The sequence below is a fragment of the Plectropomus leopardus genome, chromosome 15 (assembly GCF_026936395.1).
Source record: "Plectropomus leopardus strain MGB_pleo_1.0 chromosome 15, ASM2693639v1, whole genome shotgun sequence".
NCBI lineage: Eukaryota > Metazoa > Chordata > Actinopteri > Perciformes > Serranidae > Plectropomus > Plectropomus leopardus.
The window spans coordinates 10,477,946-10,501,156 of NC_142190.1; the positions used below are offsets into that span (position 1 = coordinate 10,477,946).

A 23,211-nucleotide genomic window follows, 5' to 3' on the forward strand; every position below is an offset into this window, starting at 1 on the left:
ACCCATTATTTAGAACATGCATGACAAGAGGAACAGCTGATGTCAAGTGTGTGTGTCCTCAGTCCCAGTTACCCCGTCTCTCCTAACTAACAAGTCCACCCTCTTGCGATCAAAGGGGCCTCAAGATTTATCGCTTTAATTTGGCAGTGAAAATGGCTGATGGCGGCTGTTACCAAGCGGAGGGCCCCCTGTTAGCACTTAGCTGGCTAACTAGAGTGACGGGCATCTGGCTGGGTGGCTGCCTGGCTGTGTGTACCCGGGGTTCCTCCCCCTCTTTGCCCCATGTTGACCTCACACAACTTTATTCTCCTTGAAGCAAGGCACCATGCAGGCATTTCCTGACAATTTATGTCCTTGTGCCACAAGCAGGGGCATGCCCTGCACTAAAATCCTATCCCTGGCCTATATAGCACACGCGTCTTGGCCCCCCAGAAGACTGGTTATAGTGTTGCACCACTGTCTGTGCAATGGAGTCATTACTTGTGGTTACCATGCTTGGGTTAAGCTGATTTATACAAATCATGTACAGTTTACAAAGCTGCAAATTGTGAATGTGTTTTCCCACCTTCCAGGCAGCCACTGGTGTCCATTCTTTTCCTTTTTGTACCAGATTAGATTTTGCTGAATGTTCTTTTCCAGGAACACATTTACACACATTCACACCTGGAAACTGCCCAGTACAATCACATTTTGATCTGTTGGCCACTGAGGAGCCCACCTGGGGCAGCCGAGGGTTAAGTACCTTGCTCAGGGGCACCTCTGTGGTGGCAATGAAAGAAGGGAAATGGTAAATTGAAACTCCCCTGTCGTGAAACTTACTTCTGGCATGATATTCACTAAAACAGACGTCTGTACTTATTTTCAAGCAAGATTTAACTGATTACAAATTGATTTTCTTGGATTACAGAATAGTATGTTAGAAGCAAAAACATAATGTGTAGTGAGCACTAACATTAGTCCTTGGGTAACACCTGATGGAGTCGGGTTTCACTTGTATGGTCATAAAATTGCCCCTGCAAAGGCAATCAATGAGCTCAAATCGATCTGATGGAAGGAGTCCAATGCAGTTTGGCAGGACTATGGTAGCACGTAAAAAATGATAATTACAGTTGATCCAACAATGATGAATCAGGGAGTTAAAGAAGCAGCAGAGGGACTATGTGATTAATGCAAATTAGGGACATCAGTGAGTGTGTTGGGGGATTCTGTCTACATCTCCACTACATGTCTTGTTCTCCAAAGGTTAAGTAGCTGCTTTTGCCAGCTAATTCGGCCATATGCTCATCTGTGCATTTGACACTGGCGCACCATACGCTCGCACTACAAATTATGCCTCTTGAATATGCAGCCAATTAAAAAGGACATTGCTCACCAGCTCAGTCTATTGAGTCTAAAGTTGTAAAGTGGAAAAAAATCTTGTGATATCACAGACGAATCTAAGATGTACTGGTTTTAAAGGTTGCATTGCAGCGGCTTATGATCAAGTCACGCTCACTTGTGCAGCCTACCGTCTTTTGCATAACTTGTTGCATAAGCACTGGCAGGCACACTCTGTCATGAACGGTCCGTGTCATTTCTGCTTTTGGTAGGGCTTATTACAGTACAGGCCGTTCCCTAATGTCACTGCGGTTGCAAAACCACACAAGCCATCTCTCCCTGAGTTTTTTTTCTGTCATCTAAGAATTGGCTTCCTGTTTTCATTGTGTTCTCTTTCTCTCTCTGGAGGTGTCGTAACCCAGGAGGACGTGCCAAGAACAAACCAAGGTCTGGTCGGGAGAGATCGCTCTGTGCTTGCACTGGAAACAGTTGCGCACACTCGCACACATGCACACACGCACGCCTATTTTGCACACACACAATATCCAGATGTTAACTCTGTGTGCGTGTGTGTGTGTGTGTTTTGTTTGCGTGCGTCTGTTTGATGTGTGATGTGTATGGCATGTACAGTGCTTGTTGCCAAGCCATAAAAAGTCGTTTGCCTGGGCCTGATCTGATGTGCCCTTCAACAGCAACCTGTATGTGAGCATGCCAGGCTCCTGTCTCTCATTTTTATTGTTGTACAAGGTTGTACACTTTCATAAAGTATAGGTGAACATGGCAATCCAGACCGTCGCTCAAGGGCTACACACAAGCAGAATGTGTGGTGCAGCTAAAGTGGAGGAGTACTTATCAATGACTTGAATGTGTCAGCCTTGCATATTAAGGCGACACAGTTTGTGTGCACACCAAATGCATTCCTTTGGGCCTACTGCAGTGTATATATTAAGCTAGATAGTGTTCACTTTAAATATCCATAGATGTTAAAGTAAGAGAAATGAGACTTGCAGAATAGAAGTGCTAGAGAATAGTGTGCATTTTGCTGCTTGCGTCACATGAAAAAAAATTATGGACTGATTAGTGCTCTTAGATTTTTTTATTTTTTTTTTGGCAAATCAGTCTACATCATCATGCATGTGTGGGGATGCAGATGACACCCCCTGCCACTGTTTGCATATTCACTATATTTAGAGCTGAATCTGACCAATCTGAAGGCAGATGGTTTGACTTTTCAAATTATAAGCTCCGTGCAGGCTAGATGGATAGATACAAATTGAAAGCAGATCAAATAATGAAAGGCTTAGCCTTCAGACAATACAGTATCACAATGCAAAACATAAGCATTTTGATGATGTCAGTCATTTTTCTGATATCAGTACTCTGCTAGGTGGCATAATTCTATTGATGGCAATGCAGACTTTATTTCATAACAAATTACAATGGTTTTCTTATTAACACATGGGTTGGACATGGAATGAGAAATGTGGTTATATGCAAGAAATAGTTTTTAAGCTTTCATGTGCCATCAGAAAGTGTTGATGAGGAAACATTTTTTAAATAACTGTGACTGAGATTTGTTCAAGCAGGACATATTTTCCTGAAACTTAAACTTGTCAGTGCTCTCTGATGGACAAACGTTGGGTGACATTTTTTGTTTCGTATTAGCTTACATTATTAGTAGTGAGCTCCTTAAATTAGCATTTTATTGGTTAAGATTCGCAAAGCTACCCGTAGGTCCCTATGTCCTAATATTTCCTTCCAGTTCACTATGTGTCCTTAACAGCTGCATTGAAAGCAAGAAATTTTGGAGTATGGATACCCTTCTGAGTGTGTTATGGTTGAATGTTTTTGCCTAAATCGGAATAATCAATGTTTTAAATGAAATGTATTTTGTTGCCACCTTAACTTTAAGATGCCCTCTTTTTCCTTAGCTTTTTCAAATGTGCTACATGAATGTGTAATAATCATCCACACTCTTGTCTCCTTCTTTGTTGTGCAGCTGGTGAGAAGGCCATAGTTTGTGACCAGTGCGGTGCCCAGTTCCAGACAGAGGAATCCCTGGAGGCTCATCGGCAGATCCACACCGGTATGAACACACACATGGCTAGACACGTCATCATGACACCAGAGACATAAACAAAAAGATATGAGCTCCTCTGCTACATCTGTTTGCATTGGTCGATTTTGTCCAGAGAGGTTCCACTCTGTGGAATTGGCTGCATTTAAAACGATACACACATTTTGGCAAGACAAATGCTTTTAAAATAGCAGTGAAGTAAAAGTAGCCAGATGTCTTGTAAAAACTTCTGAGTACGCACTGTAATTAGATCGCATTCAAACAGAGAAACACTGAGATCACATTGAATCATCAGGTCCCATTCACACTCCCAATCTGTTTGTGTATTTTCGCCAATCAGTGTGCGTGTTGTGGTGTGGTGTGTGTGTTGTGGCGTGTGGAGGCTCATTGAGCCCTCTCTGGCTAACTGGAGCCATGGATTGACAGATAGATAGATCACATCATCTTGGATTAATCCTACTCGCCCTAAATCAAGACAGACCCAACAGTAATCAACAAACCGGGAAAACTTGGCAGGCCGATGTTGTTTATCAGTGCTCAGCTATGAAGATGGGAAGATGAGGACGATCTAGGTGCCAAGATGTAAATAGGAAGAAGTAAATCCCCCTCCAGCAGATGTGTGATGGCCCAGAACAGTTTCACTGCTGGTGATGAACTCTTTAATTTGGGGGAAAGGATTGTCTCAGATTTCCACCACTGCGTTACAAAGATGGCGTGCTTGGGGCGAGGGCATGTGCTGGAGTATTGTGTTTGTGTGTTTGTGAGTCTTCAGTTTCTCTCAGTGGCATTTGTACATCTCAGTGGAGTGCGTGTGTATGTCTCAACATCCAACATTTTGGACAATAAGTCTAACGTAACACAATAAGTGCGACAATTAATCGATCTATGGATTACTTACGTGAAAGAAAATTCATTGCCAATAGTAGTTTCAGATTCTTGAATGTGAGACTTTGCTGCTTTTCATCATTTATTACAGTAAATTGATTCGTCTTTGGGTTTTGGACAGTTAGTTGGACAAAAGAAGCATTAAAGATGTCATTCTGGGTTACAATAAATTGTTTTGATCATTTTAATAATTTAATAAGTTAAAAAAAACATTTTCTAGATTAAATGATCAATTGATTAATAGGTAAAATAATCAGCATATTAGTCAATAATGAAAAGAAATGATTGATAATATGTCTCCATTATGTAACACACTACAGATAATGTTAAGCTATTTGCAACTGTAAAAAACAACAATAACAAGAACAAACAAATAAATACACATAAATAAATAATGACATAGCATAATTCATTAATGTAGCAGTTGTGATCCAAAGTTTGGTTGTCGTCTGTCATTGTATCCTACAATTGGTACATTTAGTGTACAAAATAGTATTGTTTGATTAGTTTCTTATATACTTACTTCAGCACGGATGACAACATTACATATAAACTTAGTTTTCTATAGAATTGTGTTAGTATATCAGTAAATGAGATAAACCGTAATTGAATTGAATAAATCTTTATTTCAAACATGTAAAAACAAAGCAAAACACACACATATAAAAGCAAACAAATGCAATGAACAAAATCAAAAAGAGAATAAAGAAGGCCTATCCAAAACTAAAAAAAAGTAAATTGTATTGTGCAGTGTTGACTATAAGATATTAGCAGAAGTCAATTTTTTTTTTATTTTTAGGGATTTTAGGGAGTTGCAACAGAAAAGGCCACGGGATCTCCAAGTTCAATAGGATCCATCCTTTGGTGACCTTGAATGTCCACAGGAAGTTTAACCTGGCCGATAGTTTCTGATATTTTACATACAGAGTGAAGAACATTGGAGAAATGCTCATGGAGTGACCAGATAAAAACAGTTACTTCTCTGTGGAGCATGAATGTGCTTGAGAATTTTCATGGCCCATTTGCCCAGATTTTTATACTTTTATTTTATTTTTAAAACTTAAGCCTAATAGTGGCATCTGAGGAAAGGTCAGAGAGGGCACTCACTAACCAACCCACTTTATCCACAAACAAAATAAGATGAGAGAAACGAGTGCTGCCAATGCACATTCAAGCCAGGAGCTGATCCCCCAAAATAGCCACACATCATCATTATCATCATCTTGTGTTTTGTCCTTCATCTGAAGCCGTGACCCCTGTGCTCTTGGTAGCTCACTTTTTACATGGCACCACTTTTTCTTTGCATCCACTCACACCGCCCCCCCACCTCCTCCTCAACATTTGAGAGGGTAAGGTGGGGCGGTGCAGTCAGGTCTGGGGGTTACTCCTGAGGGGCATGCCCTCAGCCAATCAGCCCGCTGGAGGTAAAGAAGGGTTAAACGAGGCTAATGATCCAACAGCCATAACAGCGGAAAGGAGCACTCTAAATATAGGCATTCCAGTCTGGAACGAATGGCAGGGGGGGGGGCGCCGCAGCCAGGGCCAGACGTGTCTTCCTGCCAGACAACTGGCGCAGCAGCAGCAGTAATAGTATAGTAATCATCCATGTGTTGAGCCCCTCTGAGGGATCAGAGTCTGAAAAATGGGCTCTGGTAAAATATGACAAGGCACTTTCACTGCACCATATGATTCCCAGTTTCTCTGCCTCTGTGCACTTTGAGCTACTGTATACCTATATTATGACATCCCTGGCTCTAGATTTGAGCATTTGACACGTGCCCTCCACTCCCCACCCCTTGTGAAAGCATGGCTCTCATTTTCAATATCGGACTCACTGATTGCTGTCACGACTGTGACTCTCAAAATCAATAGTGAACTGAAGGTTGACAGCATTTAGCTGGTTGGTCTGTTTCCAGCAGGGGAGTGACTGATGGGATGAGTGCGAGAGGTAAACAAACAACTCCCTCTCTGTGTCTCTCACTCTAACTTTCTGGAGACTTAATAAGAAGTTGTCGAATTTGATTTGATGCAGCAGGTCATCAAAATATCAACTGTAACACTGAAAGTGCTGCCCTGGTTTTACTCCGGGAGTATATTTTGTATCAATTTCCTTCCTGATGGGCCAATCTCTCCAGCTATGGCTTGCTTGGAAATTTACTTGGAATATCAGATTTTTGAAGTCAGAACTATGTATCACAGATATTTTTTTTGCCCTATTTTAACAGGCATAGTACTGTATAAGTGTTTGGGATTTTTTTTTTACCTTCCAATTGAATTCTCAGTGCTGTCCGTCATTTTGGTTCAGAACAACATGTTTCAACTACTGGCCAAATTACAATGAAATTCACTATGTATATTCATAGTCCCCAAAGATAATTCTTAATTATTTTTGGTGACACCCAACCTGTCCTGCTACCAGTAAAACACAAAAAATATTGAAATATAACTTATTAAACACATTCATGGTCCCCAGAGGATACACCATTTGATTGCAACCACACCATTTCTTTGATAGCACTCTCAGGCTAAAATGTCTACATGCACATGGGAAAGCTCATAATGTAATGGGCAGATAGCTATGACATTTTCAGAGTACATTTCATGGTCCTAAGAGGATGGACCATTTGGATTGTAATGACCTTGTGGACTTTATTTCCTTTACTTTTGAAGTTCTTAAGCTCTATCAATGGCTAAATTTGTACATTGTTATTAATTCGGACCAACAAACTTTTTGTATCATGGGATGTGATGAATATGGCATCCTCTGACTTCAAGCTGGGTTTTAGATTTTTATTCTGTTTTTTAGAAATAGCCTTTTTCTGTATGTATAGAAAATGCAAATACTGATATCTCAGCAGAATGTAAAGGGATGGACAAAACAAGATAAACTACATCCATTACAAAAGCAGCTCCGCTGGACAGTACTGTGTTAAATCAGACTGAGCCGGAAAGCTTAACAAACATGGATTTATTTATACAGAAATGTCTGTGTGTACAGTACCCAAGACACAAAACATCAGAGAGGGCATGTGGTGGGAGCATGGGGTTACTGTTGGCCATCAAAGCCAGATTTGATCTCTGCCTGCCTCTTGGCAGCGCTTCAGCCCTTGGCTAATGTTCTCTGATGACAATATTTGGCCTCTGAAACTGTGGCTGTTTCTTGCTGCTTTGAATGGGAACTATTGTGGCATCTCCTCTGTTGGCCGGATCAGCTGCAGTCTGACTCAACCTCTGTGTCTTTCTCAGTTTGCCTGTCCGTCTTTTGCTTTTTAACAGAGCTGCGTTTGGTATATTGCACACCTCTCTGTGTTACTCAACAGCCCTTATGTATGTGTGACGTATGGCAGGTGGTTATCCAAAACCATGGGAGAGTTTGGAGGGCCGTTGATGCATTCCTGAAGTTGTCGTCATTCCTAACGGACAATCTCTTTTGCATGGGAATGTGTGTGTGTGTGTGTGTGTGTGTGTGTGTGTGTGTGTGTGTGTGTGTGTGTGTGTGTGTGTGTGTGTGTGTGTGTGTGTGTGTAAGAAGGGGGGGTAGCTGGTTGGGATGCCAAGGGAACTAGCAGCAAAACATCATGTGGCTGTTTTTTTACCCATTGAACTCGTGCAAATACACAAGCACAAACACACAGTGCAAACTATTCCCTTCTTTGGCAGTGCATTCACACACAAATAAATCCAGGAATGCCTGTGTTCAGGAGCCGAAGTCACTTGTGAGTTGCATTACATCTACTGACGCCTAATTTTTGTCACATATTTTCCCAAATTGGATGGCATCGCATCAGAGTCTCTCAATCTCTCTAAACTGGGACTCGCCTCAGGGCTTTTGCAAGCAAAGAACACAGTCTGTCTGGCTTTCATGGAGCTCTCATCCTTAAAGAAAAACACTGCTGTCATTTAGAATTGTAGCCCATTTACTACTGTCTCTGTCTCATGTCCTCCAATTGTTATGCAATGTATGCGCTGAGAATTGGACTCTTTATTTTTTAAAGTCCTAGCTTCGCAGCCTTCCAGGCAAACACAACATGTAAAGCTACATGCTTATAGGGAGGATTTCTTGGTGGAGACTTTAATTTCATCATGTGGGTATCAGGTGACTGGCAGGAAGTGAAGCGTAATGTGCATACTGATATGAGTCAGCTCCAAAAGGCATTTTTATTTTGAAGGACAGCACTTCAAAATAAAAATGCCTTTCCCAGAATGAAGGGCAGTAATTACCTCCTCTGAATGAAGAAGGAAAAAACAAACATATTTTATTGTAATTGATACAGCAGATATATTAATAGTACAGCTGATTCATAATTGTTATCATTCACGTCTTGGTCTTGGATAGTTATGTGGATTCAGATTTTTCCTGCATTTATCAGATTTGTAACAGGGTGAATGTTGAAAATACATCCATAAGTTTTTGTCGGTAATCCGATAGCAACTTTAAACGGTAGAAAAAGTAAATTGCCAGTTTAGCAGTGGCGCCCCCAGATTTTTTTTGTTATGGGTGGCCAAATGGGGGCCACTGAAAATATTGGGGTGGCACACCAAAACCGAGAGCCATATCTGAATTTAATGACTTCCATTATGCTTTTAAGTATATAGGCTAGTGGAAAACTATTTCATTATAGAGAGCTGGGGAATCACATATTGATAACCTTTGTTTGGATTTTACAGTTAGAACATACTTATTATCTGATGTGCATAGACTCATATCAGTACAATTGACATTTTGAGTACCACAGCAATGCTGCTTTGATCTGTTTTTTATCTACACACTAAAAAAACAATCAGTAACGCATAAATAAATTAAGTTTTCTCAACTCAATTTACAAGCAGTTTTGTTAATCGAACTTGATCATTTGACTTAAAAAAAACGTAATTATTTATTATCGATTAAAGATATTATTCTAATTTGGTTAACTATTTTTTTCAGTATACATGTGTAAGGCAATTTTATTTTATTTAGACTCGTCATCCTTTTCCTTAAAAAGACAATTTAGAACTGTGCAGTGATTTTCAGGAACAAAACATTTACTGGGAAAGGCCATCTCAAGTTTAGAGAAGACTCATGGGGACACATAACCCTATTTTTGTTTAGATATCATTAGGTGAAAGTACAGGGAACCTCTTTAAAAATGCCCATGCCTGCTGTCCTGTTGCCACAATGTAGCCTAACTGTTGAGCATTTTTCAGCCTGCTCTCATACAGTCTGTGCTGACGTGGTTGACAGTTTCACAAGATACCATTAACTTTGCACTAGCTTAAAAAATGAGTGCCACAGCCTCTTTCAGACAATAATGTTGGCCTCAGATTTTTTTTGCCAGTGGGGTGGACAGCTATTGTATCAGGGGGGGCAGGGCCCCTCCTTGGGGCCACCACTGCAGATGAGGAGATTTGACTTCACATGATGCACTACCAGTTTGCAAACCCAAATGTCCTCAAAATATGCCAGTGTGCTCAGACTTTTTTCTTTTATTTGAGCAGCATTGTTCCTTTCAAAGAGACTTTTTGTTCTAAATGCAAAATGACATGTCTGACATGCCCTTCTCATCCTCTGGGATCATATGCAGGCACATGGGTCAGGCTTTTATCTACAGCAGTTTTTTCAGTGTTGAAACCAGCCTTAAAGTTAGCTGTTGAATTTGTAAAATTCACTTTCAATTTATGGGCTGGGGAAAAAAAGGTTATTTTATCATTTAATGAGGCTTGTAATTTTTTTAAGCAATGACAATAAAGTGCTTCAACACATAATGTGAGCTCTGCCGTTGACAGAAGCAGTAAAATTTCAGGAGCTAGTTATTGTTAAATATGGATTGCCATTAATACATTCTGTATTATAAATCTTGGGACATTTGTTTAGTAAAGGACAGAAAAAGAAGTAAAAGTTTCTGACTGAAAAGCTGTAGCTGTCCATTACTGCTGTGCACTGAGACATTTCCTCTTTGTGATATCAGCTGTAAATTGTTTCCAACGCCGTTTTAATATGGATTTTGTCCTACACTAAAACACCATGTTGGGAAACTTTACTCATTTGAAAACGGCCTCCAACGTGTCATTTTCAGTTTGCATTTCCAGTAAAGCCTCTCCCCGTCAGGCTGTACAAGACATTTCTGAGCTGTGAGTTGCAGTTTTTTTTTTCTCATTCTGCTTTTATCTCTATACTTCTGCCAGCTATCTTCGTCTCCTTTCTTTTTTTTTTTTCATTAGATTGTTTTGGTCCCAGCCATAATTTATAGCTCTTGTATTTTATTGGTAAAACCCACCACACTCGCATTCCACTTGATTAAACTGTAGCTTGGTGCTGAAAACCAAAAGGTCAGAATATGTTCACAGAGAATGTGGCTCACAAACAAAAAAGGAAGCAATAAATTGAAGTTAAAGTACTTTTTTCCTTTGTTTTTTAGCCTGTGTGCTGATTTAAAAAATGCAGATTTCACTACAAGGAAGTCATGCATTTTACAAGCTCTGCAGGCTCTATAACTGCCAATCTGAACCGTATATATCCACAAGGGCACACTTTGTAATTTGCGCTGAAATCTGCACATTCATCCGCCAAACTAAGGCCACATTCAGTACGAGCGGTTGCCTCTTATTCAACATGAGCTGTGAGCAGCAGTAGAAACGACGGGGACTGCATCTCCCATGTGACCTGTGTAAAAATGAGTCTGGAGTCCACAGGCCTTGGAAGAATTTGTTGTCCGACTGTTGGTGTTCCTGTTTATACATGAATCATCTCCATGTACACACACGCACACATACACACACAAAGCAGTGCCAGAGAAAATCCACATATAATAGGAGAGGGAGGCTGTTCTCTCACTCTTTTCTTTCTCCTTTCTGTCTTTCTCTCTTTATCTCCCTCCATCCTTTTTTAAAGTCTTGTAATACAGGGAAAATATGCAAACCATGGAGTGGCAATAGTGGGTTTAGCCAGTGGGAACACAGCGTGATTCCAGCAGGCCTCTGCCGCAGAGTAAACACTTTCTTTTCTCAAGCCAGAAATAGTTTGGCTGGAGAGAGAACGGCAGAAAGGGAGGGAGGATACAAGGAGAGACAGAAAAAGCAAAAAGGGAAAGAGGAGACGGGGTGGGAGGGTGGGGGGTGGGGATACAACAAGGTTATGATGGTCAGAGGAAAGACGCTCGTTTTAGTCACATTATTTCTTTTCTTCCTCATCTTTTTCTTTCGCGTAAATTGTTCGCCGGTGGCCTCGCAATCAGTCACCTCAAATACAAACACACACACAAAACACACACACATGCAGTCCAGTCATGTCACTCAAGCAAATTAGGCCAATGGCAGCGCTACACAGGGGTCACGTCAAAAGTGCCGATTGTCTCAATCACATTAGTCCAGCACTGGCATCTGTTTAGCATTTAGTTAATTGTGATGTTATTAAGTTGTCAGTGAGCATTAGGGCGGCGATAAGCAAAGCAAATATTCTTCCAGCCCGGGCAGGCTGTGCTACACACGTGTTGCTGATACACACACTGACACACACACACACACACACACACACACAGGAACATACAGCCCTCTGGTTTCTGTAAGAGTGAATGTGATTCCACTACTGCTCGCTCTTAACTCTGACTGAATGAAATGATCACAGCTAAGATGAAATAACCATGTTTATGAGGCATTTGAGTTGAATGCAGCTTCTTGCCAAAGGCCAGATGTGCATTAGCATTATGACTTTTGATCACAAAATGTTAGCATGTCGGGCTTCCTGTCGGTGTCATCTGGTGAGTCAAAATGCTGATTAGCGCCAGGCTAGTGCTCGTCGTTGCAGCATCCCACTCATAATTGAGCAAGCTGTCCGTGGTCGAAGGCAGATTATCCATCTGTCTGTCTATCTTTGTCTGCCGGGCTGTCCAGAGAACTCACACAAGGCATTCTGGGTCATAGGGGGTATCAGGTGACATGTCCACCTTGCAGGCCAACACTGAGACATACAGAGACAAACAGAATTAATGTATTCTGTTTGCATCATATCAACACAACACAAACTTAAGGCTTCATGTTCAATCCAGATCACACTCAACCCCTTATGACGAAGTTGAAATTATTTTGTCTCGTTTAAAGTCATTTCACCACATGCACAGATTTTTGTACAAAAAATGAGCACAGAAATAAAATTTAAAAAAAAATGTTTTTTTTAAGTACGTACAAATGCCAGCACACCTCTGCAAAACATGCGTGCAGCGGAAATTGGAAGTCTAATGTTTATTTCAGCCGAATGTTACTATGTGGTGTAGTTGCATGCCATGAATCTTTGCAGGGAGAGTGTATTTTTGGGGAATGACACTTTGGAGTAATAGGCGTTTGTTTTCGGAAAAACATTATCTACCTGCATAGGTTTGTGTTGTGTAAAGTACAAGTGAATGGGACACAACGAAACGTATTTCTTATTGAAAATCACCAATGACACTGCACTCTTTGCGTGTAGGTGAAATGCAGAAAAAATGACAGATTCTCTGTTCAGATTCTCTGTATTTCTGCAACACATTTTCACATTGAACTTGGGAGAAATGGCTTTTTTACTCACAGCCTACCTTTTGAAATGACTCCAAATACAGCTATATAACATCGATTAGAGGTTCAAATCTTGTAAGCTGTATCAAGCGGCCTTTGGGGGGTGCTTTTGCTGGATAATTGACTTCAACAATGAATCAATTATCAAAATTGTTGTTGATTGATTTCCTGTTGGGCAATCACAGCATAATATCAAAAGAAAATTTCTTTAAGACAGTGATACTATTAAGTGGTTTATGTCTAGATATATAGGGCGAATGACTGAGGATGGTCTCACTTACATTTTGGCTTTGTATATATATAGTTAATAGGTTGTTGTGCGGTATAATATGTTATATAAAATAATATATATTTACTGTTGAAATTATCAGAGTATCATTTAAAGCCAGCAGTTTCCTTTACCTTTCTTTCTGTAAACAAACACCACTTTCTCTTTGCTCTCCTCCATCTCCCGCTCCTTGGCACTCACTCTCACTCACCTTCCAAAATAAGAAGAGTACAAGTGGTCAGAGACACTATCGGTGGCTAAATTAAATCAAGCGGCACTAGCTAGACTACAGTCACTTCTCCTGCTACTAACCTCCTCCCTCTCCCTCAGCAAACAAATTTTTCCCCAGATAAGATCTAAATGAGTTTTTCCAGGCGGAGGAAGATCCTCCGTTTGGCTGATGGATACTGTGTACGAGGCTCCAGTGTGACCAACCCCCGGTTGTAATCATCTGCCACGGACATAAGTGTTATGCACAGTGGCCTATGTGAATAGTGGATGTGTGGTTTGTGTGTAAATGAGATAAAATGTGTGAATGAGAGTTGGCACAGCTACGTTCCCCCGCACCCAGCTTCATTCATTGAGAAATACCCAACTGGGCCCCTGCACTGCGGAGCCTCAGTGCCGAGGCTTAGTGTCATGGTGGGCACAGTCGCATTGATGCATCGCCACAGGAAACCATGGGACAACAGCATGTCAGGGAGGGAGGTAGTATTCTTATAAGGGGGAAATAGGTGGGTGGGATCCAGTAGCAAATTGGGATGTCCGTAGTGGTGCAACAGTCTGGCTGCGGGAGAATCCCCACTTGGATGGATCATTGTGAACCAGGGACAGCAGCCACACATCCAGAGAGACCAATAAAATGATGTGGTATGGGCAGAGGGAGAGGGGGTGAAGGGGGGGGGCGGATTATAGACTCCCAGAGGGCTCTGCGATTCACGGGCCATAAAATGGAAGTCAGCAGGACACACAGCAAATCTGGCCAGCCAATATCCACCATCCCCTTCTTCCCTGTTTCGACCCTGAGGATGTGTCTCAGCCGTACGTCACAATGCAACCCCAGCGAGCACGTCCCGTTGTCGGACAATCTCAAATCCTTGGATGCCGCCATTCTCCCCCGTTACATTTGCATGTCAGACGCTGCGTCTTTGTCCGAGATCTGCTTGTTTAAAAAAAAAGGGAAAAAAGGATAGATAAGGAAAGGGACAGAATCTACGAAGGCCTTTGCCATCCGGGGAATAAAAATGCCGCTTTTGTCAGGAGGTTCCCCACTTTCCGATATCCCATCGCATTTTAACCTTGGCAAGGCGAGGACTTTGAATATAAAAGGATTCGCCCAAGAGAGCGAAAGAGAGAAAGAGATGTGGAACACTGGCCCCACGTCAACAATAGCCAGGGTTCTTTTGTCCACAGTGTTATTTGAAGTAAATCTCCCTCTGTAATTAGATTGGAGCTGTTTGTGGACATCTTAGGAGAGAGCGTCAGTGTTAAAACAGCAACGCGCGAGGGCCCTTTTAATTTACAGTGCAAATACCTTTCGATTAGCGTGGAGCAGGAGGAGGGGTAGCAGGGACTGAGGAGGAGGGACAATAGAGGAGTCTTTCAATCCTTTTTCTTTTTTGTTGTTGTTGTTTGAGAGCGGGAAGAGGTTCGAGCAGCTCTCCTGTGTTCCTTAATTGTGAAGCAAGGAGATTAGTACGAGTGCTTCCAACCTTTCACCCCAAACAAAGGAGCCATCAGATCCAGTTGCCTAGTGACACAAGGTTTCACACCGGCAAATTTAGCCACTGCCTTTAGCTTCTCATGGTACATCTTAAGAGAACGAATGAAATCTCCAGCCTTTTGCTCGTGCACCCCCGATGCAAACCATTTCTGCCCCTGTCCGTCTGACAGCACCCTTAATGGCACCGAGCAGCCACGCTAATGAAAATGGCCGTTCATCCTCACTCCAAGTCTTTCTCTCAGACTCATATAAAAGTTAATGTACCCGTGACAATGACATTCAGAAGACCGTTTAGCTTTGGACAAATGCTGCATTTCTTGGTGGCAAGAGCAGCCGGGCACACAGAAATGTCCTTTTACACTGCGTGCAGCTCAATCAAAGGGCACTTAGCAGTGTCATATTGATTATGGGAGCTTAACCCTCGTCAATCTTTGATGGGTCATTTTGGCAGCCTTCCCGTAGATGGCTTCAATGAGTAGAGCTGCCTCAACGGGAAGGAAGGGGTTCCCTCTTCAGCCAGGGCTGGTGACTTCTAAGATACATATGTGCCTATCAGAGGGAGACAGCAGGTTGATTCCTGTATATATGCGTTGTCACAAATGCCTCTCCCTCTGTCTTGAGGCAGGAGAAAATTATTACGACAAAACAAGAACAGATCTAGGACTATACCAATTATGAAAATGACATCTAAACCTAATTAATTATCATTCCATTTAAATTTGATTTCAGTTCCCAGACTTCATCTGTCCATTAAGGAAATGAGCTACTTAGTAAGCTCACTATAAGAAAACAGCTTCACTTTACAAAAAAAAAAGGCGTTGACATAATGTTACAATTCTTGGTCCTCCAGCCGTCCTCGTGAACTAGTACATACATTACATTTGGAGTTATAAGGTAGTTAATTAGGCAGGCGGACCTTAAAGTAATATTTCATCCTCAAAATGGTAGCTATAATTAAGCTTCCCTTGTTATGTTGAATTTGTGCAGAAAAGTTTGTTTTTCCCTCATGTGACCACTGTTAACGCAGAATCCAATAACGGCAAACATGCTCGATGAATTGAAGTAAATTGGGACTGTGTTCAACAATAGCAAAACTAGATCAAAGCAACTGTTTGCAAACTCTCACAGAACTCGTGCACTATAACCCAAGTTTTATTTACTCAGTCATATACTCAGCACTTCCATAACATGAATGTTTAAAACATTGCACACACTGCTCCTCATACATGTAAGCCACATAAACCCAGCTTCACTTAGCTGGATTAAAACTCAGAAACTTAAACATTAAAGGTAAGGAGTTTGGTTCCCATTCATTTCTACATATATGAAACTGATATTTAGGGATCATATTAAACTCAGAATGTCAACCCCTAAAAGGTTCACTCTTTTGCATGTTTCAGCCCGTAAGCTGCAAATATCATCTGCATACATGTACATACTAGTGCCCCGCCTTTTAAATCCAGCTGTAGTGTTTTTTCAAACATTTTACACTGTGTTTTTCTACCTCCCAGGCAGCTGTAGGTTCCTGTTTGTTTCAGAGTGGAATGAAAATTCTCTAGTCAATAACTTCAAGATAATTAATTACTCTGCACTGTAATTCATGTCTGTTTTTACTGTTTGCAACTGCAACATAATCATCATTTAGCAATGCAGTTGTAAGTTAATGGCTGACTGGAAGGCAAGAAAAATATATAAAAAAATTTACAGACTCTTGACTTGTAAGAAATGGCAACCCAATCCCCAGAACAGATGTTGGCATTGTACATAATGGCAAACTGTGGATGTGTTGCATTTGTGCGTTTCATATTTAGTGGATAAATTTAAATGTTTTCTTTATTTTTCAATTTTAGATTTATGTTGTGATAATGCTGCTGAAATTGTGTGATTAGGTTTATGCACTGCACAACAGGGCAACTGGGCTGTAAATAAGCTACACATACAAAAATGCTTGTATGATTTTTTGTCACTTTCCAATGACAGTCAGCACTGTATTTGATTTAACTTCTGTATTTTATGCATGTCAGGTAACCACGTTTGCTTGAGTCTTTTATGCACACCATTGACTAGAGGTGATTATACTGAAACTGATTTTCATATAATAATAATAATAATAATACATTTATAATAATACTGAATATTCTTAAACATAGCTTTGTATCGCTACAGGAGAAAGCTGATCTGTACAAAATAAACTGACATTTCTCAGCTGTGGAGGAATGAAATCTCTCACCTCAACTGGCCCGTCTGAATTTGGCTCTTGAAGGCCATATGTCGTCGTGAAGCAGCTGCTATACTTTTAGACCAGGAGAAGTGAAACAGAGAGCAGTCATTGAGTTGAGTTTGTCTTGGAGGTGGCCTGCTAGGACAATACTCCAAAAAGAAACTCAAGTGGGACCCATTACACCCCACCGAGGGCAGACTCTTATCAGTTAATAGCAGGTTTCCCCCTGAGAACAGATTGTTTTGATAGATGGCACCTGGTAAGGCCTTTGCAACCAACCACAAAAAAACACAAGTGTATACTAGATAAGCTCTGTGAGGAAAAAAAAATAAAAGGAGCATCCCGTGAGTGTTAATTTGGTCATGGGAGGATGGACAAAAAGTACATGCGTCTGATGTTTCCTGACTGCCTGAGTCACTGAACTTTCTTGTTTCTTCTCTTATTATTTGCTCATTGTAACAATTAGTCCTGTGCATATTTGTTTAGGCGTGGTGTTTGGAGTGAATCAGCAGTTCACCTGATTAGACAGCATTCTTGCTACAAATTACACTTTTTATGTGCTCTATTTGGAGAGACTGCTGTGACCTGGAATGCTTTGATCTTCATTGCTGCTGAGTTCAGCATCCTGTGTTCTGCATTAGTTTTAGCTTTTTATCATAATGTTTAGTCGAGTATTGAGGAGCACAGGTTATACAGATATACTGACCTGCACAGTCTTCCCTGCTATTTACAGCCATCCCTGCTTGCAGCTGCCATAAACAGATTGGAAAATGAGTTCATGTGTTTCAGGTTGTCTGAAAGCTGCTGCCATTAAAAAATGTTTTTCCAATAGCAAGTGAAACTTCTTCAACTGCCAAAGGTCCCATATTTTAAAAATCTGTTTTTCACATCTTTATTTATTTATTATGTTTTTGTATAGTCCATTTGTCCATACATACCTATGTACGTCCCAATCTTGTGAGCGTTATATCTCAAACACTCTTCAAATTTTGAATGAACATTAACTTGGATTTAAGGATGAATTCATTACACTTTGGTGACTGTCAAAGGTCACTGTGACCTTGCATCCATCTCAATCTTATTAACATGATATATCAACTAACTTTAACTGAATGAGATAAAATGTCCTAGTAAGAACCCCAAACACAAGTATGTACCTGAAAATGAGTAATGTGGGTCCTTTAAACATTTTATTTCCAGCCAACTATTTATGTAATATAGCTCAGGTGGCTGCTTCCTTTGGCAAGCAAAGTGCAGATGACTTAGACACATGAATAGGCCCTTTTAAAATCTTTAATCGAAGTGAATCTAACTTGCAGGAAGAGAAAACCAAAAGTCATGCATGATGTGTTGATAACTAACATTATTATCTTTTATCAGATCACAGGTCATTCATGATTATTATCTGTTTGGTCTGGCATAAACTGGTTCAACAAGATCCATGCCTCTTATCTACCTGAGGAATCTTTGTTTAGAGTCTGACTTGCCCATGATTTGAGGCCAAAGACTGCTGTTGGAACAGAAAGCTTTGTCTCTGTTTTTGTTTTTGAATTACTAGAAAGATGAATTTGAATCTTGTCATTAAATCAGTACAGAGTGTGCCGAGTGTGTCAGTTTTGCTGCCATTATTTCTAAACAACATTATGAGAATCCTGGCTGAAGCAGATGAGAGTAGAATGCATCACTGAATGCAATATAAGTTACTGTTGAATATTAATGCTCTCATATAATGAAAAGAATGGGGAAAGAAGTAGTGTATCAGTCATACATATTAAAGGTTGAAATGCAAAGTTGTGTAAAGGCAGAGGCTTTTTTAGAGTGCATTAAAAATTCACCTGATCCTTTCCCTGTTTGTCTTCGCTGCCCTTCACTCCTGCTCTCCTGACTCCAATATGTAAATATTCTCTTGAAAATTAATTTAGCATTTAATTATGTATTTATTCACAAGCAAATATGCCAAAAGTCTCTGTGGTGTCAGCAGCACACTGGTAAGTCAGCGGCCAGCTGTTCATTGTACACTGACCTTGACTAACTTTAACAGCTATGGCACAACAGTGTTATTTCATAGGAAAATCAAAAGTCTTCTGCACAGCAATAGTGAGGTACTGGTCAAGTGTAGGCAACAGAAAGTATGACAAGTTACTTGCTGCATGTCAAACTCAGCTCTAGAACAACTTAATGATATAATCAGCCCTGTCTACTAGGAATTACATCTATATACAACTAATTTAAAATAGACAATATGTTATGAGGGAAACACAATGTTGAGCAAATTAAATTTACTATTATCATAATGAGGAAATGTTGCCAAATAACATATTTGGCAAGTTGCAAAAATGCTGATACTGAATGTATCAGCAAAATGTATACTTACAACATATTTCAGTCATTTTCTGCCAAAATAGGAAGTCTTGCAATACAGTATTAACTCAATGTTGACTACAACAATTGCTTTTAGTAACTTATTTAATTCATATTTAACCAGAGTTATAATCTTACTCTGATCTTAACTTTAGTGCATTTGATGCCTAAACCTGGGACAGGATTTTGGACCTGATCCTGGGTTTCTGGGGTCAAGGTCCTGCACTCTGTCCTCCCACCATCCTCCTTATCTGTGTGGTGTTTCTTTACCTGAAAGAGAGAAACATCTCTGAGCAGTGACCAGACAGTGATTACATTTCCACAACAATATAATTAAGAAAGCATTTTACTAACATACAAATGGAATTTCTAGGACGCAGGCTTGTATTACTACTCCTACTACTATTTTATTTTTTTTTTTACATTTGCAAGTGGAAATCAGGCTCTACAAACATTATTGTGTAATGTAAAAACATGGACTCATGTCACATTTACAGTGTAACTTCTTAAAATGAATTCCAAAACATCCAATAAAGAACTCTGTATGAGAAACTAAGTAAGGAGGCTTCAGTATTACATTATATTTATATGTTAGGTCCCATATTTTAAAAGTAAGAAAATAAAAAAATCTATTTAAAATCTGTTTATAAAAGGAAACATTATGGGACATGGTTTAAATACAGCATTCAAACAGTCGGTTACTTTGATTTTAGTTAGTTGTTGAGTGGGTTTGTCAATATAAAAAAACTATTAGCTTTAAAAGAGAAAAAATAACCTTGTCCACATTAAGAAAAATATTGAGCTTCTCTTGCTTAAAACGTGTATCAGTATTTATTATTTATTTATTTATTTATTTATTTATATTTGTACTTGAGGAAAAGAAAAAACAAACTTGTCTCCAGCATTTATTTATTGCATTTCTTTAGCAGCTGTTTGGTATTTTCTATAATCAGACATTTTCTTCATTCTTGACATCACTTTTTATCATCAGAAGCATATTCTGAGCTTTTATCAACAAAGAAGGTGTTAACTGTAAACTGTCAGCGAAAACGTTTTGATCCCTGAGAAGATAAAATCATGTGAAAGTCAGTGCAAATAGTTTGTTAGTTAGACTGCTTTGATGAAATTTTAATGGATATTTTCAGGAATAATTGACAATTTTAGTGAGAGGAGATTTACCATCACCAGATTCCTGACACTAAAATTTAATTTGGGCAAAGAGGATTGAGTTAAAGAGTTTGACAGGATGAAGAATATTTTTACGGAAAAATATTGACCAGCTCAGCTTTCATTTCTTAAACTCCCTTAAGTTTCCTACCAAGGAATGTTTGGGGGAGGGTCCGCTGGTCCGAATGCGGTGTCCCCTTACAGTCCGGCTGACCAGCAGGCTCAGGGAGGTGATTGATTGGGTGGTGCTGGGGCCACCAAGGACCCTTTCTGCAGCTTTAGAGGTTAGGGGTCACCTCCTCTGCAAATCTGCTTCCTTTTGTACAGTCGCAACACCAGGAGAGCAGTGTCACATCCCCCCTTCTCCCCGTCTCCCCTCCCTCTGGTCTTCACCCTGGGAAAATGGGGGAGGCGTCAATTAAACCTTTTCTCTCTTTCGCTTCAGTTCTCTCTATCTTCTGAAGTTGCTCCTTAAAAAAAAAAAAAAAAAAAGAAAATTCTTTAGGTTTAAATGCAAAGAGGCGCTCAGGGCCAAGCCGTGGCGCTGTTAAAAAGGGTTTGTTAAGGTTTCCTCAGAATAAAACTAATGATAATGGAGCATGCAAGCTGTTGTAGAAACACTCCTTAATGGATTACTTAAGCAAGCAATTAGCGATACACCAGCAGCCAGATATCAGCATCTCAATGGTTTAAAATATGTGTCAGTTGTAATGATGCTATGTGGCAATTACTCTTGTAAATAGATTGATGTGAAACTGGTTGGACTGAGGCACTGATATAATAAAAACAAGATTATTCCATTTTTACTGGTGCTGCTGACAAATTCTTCAACAAGAATCCACAACATTAAGTTGTATTTTTTAATTTTCTTGCCCTACATAATCAAAAAACGATCTTAAACTATAACCGATTGAGGGTGTTCTACATATCCTTTGATATGCAGTCGGTCCAAAGGGTTTGCCGAGGGATAACATTGCAATTCAGAAAATGTGGCTGGTCCTTGGCCCTCAGGGGCCAAGCCTTTGTGGTCACAGGACCAGGATTACACTTTAACCCCCACCACCACAAGCAACCAGCTCCCCCATCTCCCCTGGCTAAGGCCTGGGGTCAGGTGAAAGGCCAGGAATCTTAAACAGGGTAGAAAAGGAGGGAAAAGAAAAAAAAAAGAAAGTCCGTCTTTTAAACAAAATGCAGCTCTTTGACTCAGTCCTGGATTTCATTTGGAGTCCACCATTGAAACCCATTGTCTGTGCTTTGTTCCTCACCAATAAGAACATGCAGGATCTTTTTAGATGTATCTGCATCTCCATTCAAGTGAATATAAGGAACTGGGTTTTGTTTGAACTTTAAGAATTCACTTTGAATCAAAGTCTGAGAGGAGTAAAGTTGACCAGTCTGCAGACGCAGCTGTGAAACAAGTGAATATGGAGAAAGGTATGCAGAAATTGAGTGAAACGCATACATATAATTAAACCAACCTTTCATCTGAGGTGCAGCAATTAATCAAAATATAGCATAAGACAGTGTGATTTGTTTAACAGCCTTTTAAGGCATGAAATTAGTTCCATACAGCTGAAAAGAGCCATTGACTCAATCTGCTTTACTAAGTTTTTTTTAATTTGCTTGTAAAACAAAAAATAAAGAAAAATACACGTCTGAACTTAATAGATGGGACGGCTAATCCAATCTGTCTATTGACATGTATTGTTAGTCAGAGGTGTCCATTGTCCAGCAAATGCCAGTGTTGGACCTAACACAATCTGTGTCCTAGGCAAGCTTCCCCAGCGCTGATGGACATATTAAAGTGAACTGCATTGCATGAGTAGAGGTGGTACCTCTACTACAGGCTGATGGTTAGACTTAGCTTAACATATCATAAGTAACAAATCTAGTTATTTCAGGCCAAACCATGATTTTATTCTAAAGCCAACCCATTCTTTTTTTGCCAAAACCTAAATAAGTAACTTTTAACCAACATTTTTTCCCTACTTTTATTTTTAAAAACACTAATCATTTAACCATAGACTGTACAAATAATGGACATAGCTTTGTGACGTTGTGGACTGCCATTTTGAAGCCTTGAGTTTGGCATAGAGTGCCCCAGGGATGATGTTTTCCTGGATTACTGTAGAATTTAAACTCCGTGATAACAAACCTCCATTATATTGTTACTATTTTTGTTTAGCAAGATAATCTCCAAAAATGAACACTGCGTTTAGGATTTTTGAAACCTAAATTCAGTTGCTAGAGGTAAAAAGCTAGTATTGGGCTATAAGCAAATTACACCACATAATTTAACTACGCCACCACAACAATGCTGTAAAGCTGTGTTCGGCGCAGCAACGTGGCATGATGACATTCTTTAGTCCCATTTAGCCATTATTGGAGCCAGAGGTGACCATATTTGGATGAGAGGTTGGAGCTGTGGAAAAGCGAGGGATGGATCTGACTGAGACAACGAGGATACTATCGGCAGATAGCCTGTCACACTGTAAAAAAAAAAATATATTATTTAAGTTGACTGAATTTGAAAAGACAAGTTGAATCATTACAAAATTACCACAACTTCTCAAATTAAATCAACTCAAAAATTTAAGGTAGTCGATATACTAGCTTTTTTCAAGTAAAACCAAGTCGTTTCTTTTTACAGTTCACTCAAGCAGCCC

General features: G+C 40.0%; 1 protein-coding gene across 2 annotated transcripts in view; it reads left to right on the top strand.

Moving 5' to 3' along the window:
* The window catches only part of zbtb16a (zinc finger and BTB domain containing 16a), a 189,373-nt gene that overhangs the window by 115,042 nt on the left and 51,120 nt on the right, over positions 1-23,211 (top strand). For both annotated transcript variants that reach the window (XM_088088753.1, XM_042500051.2), the window contains one exon: positions 3,317-3,403. In XM_088088753.1, the coding sequence (XP_087944879.1) occupies positions 3,317-3,403 (87 nt within the window). The remainder of the gene's footprint in view (positions 1-3,316; positions 3,404-23,211) is intronic.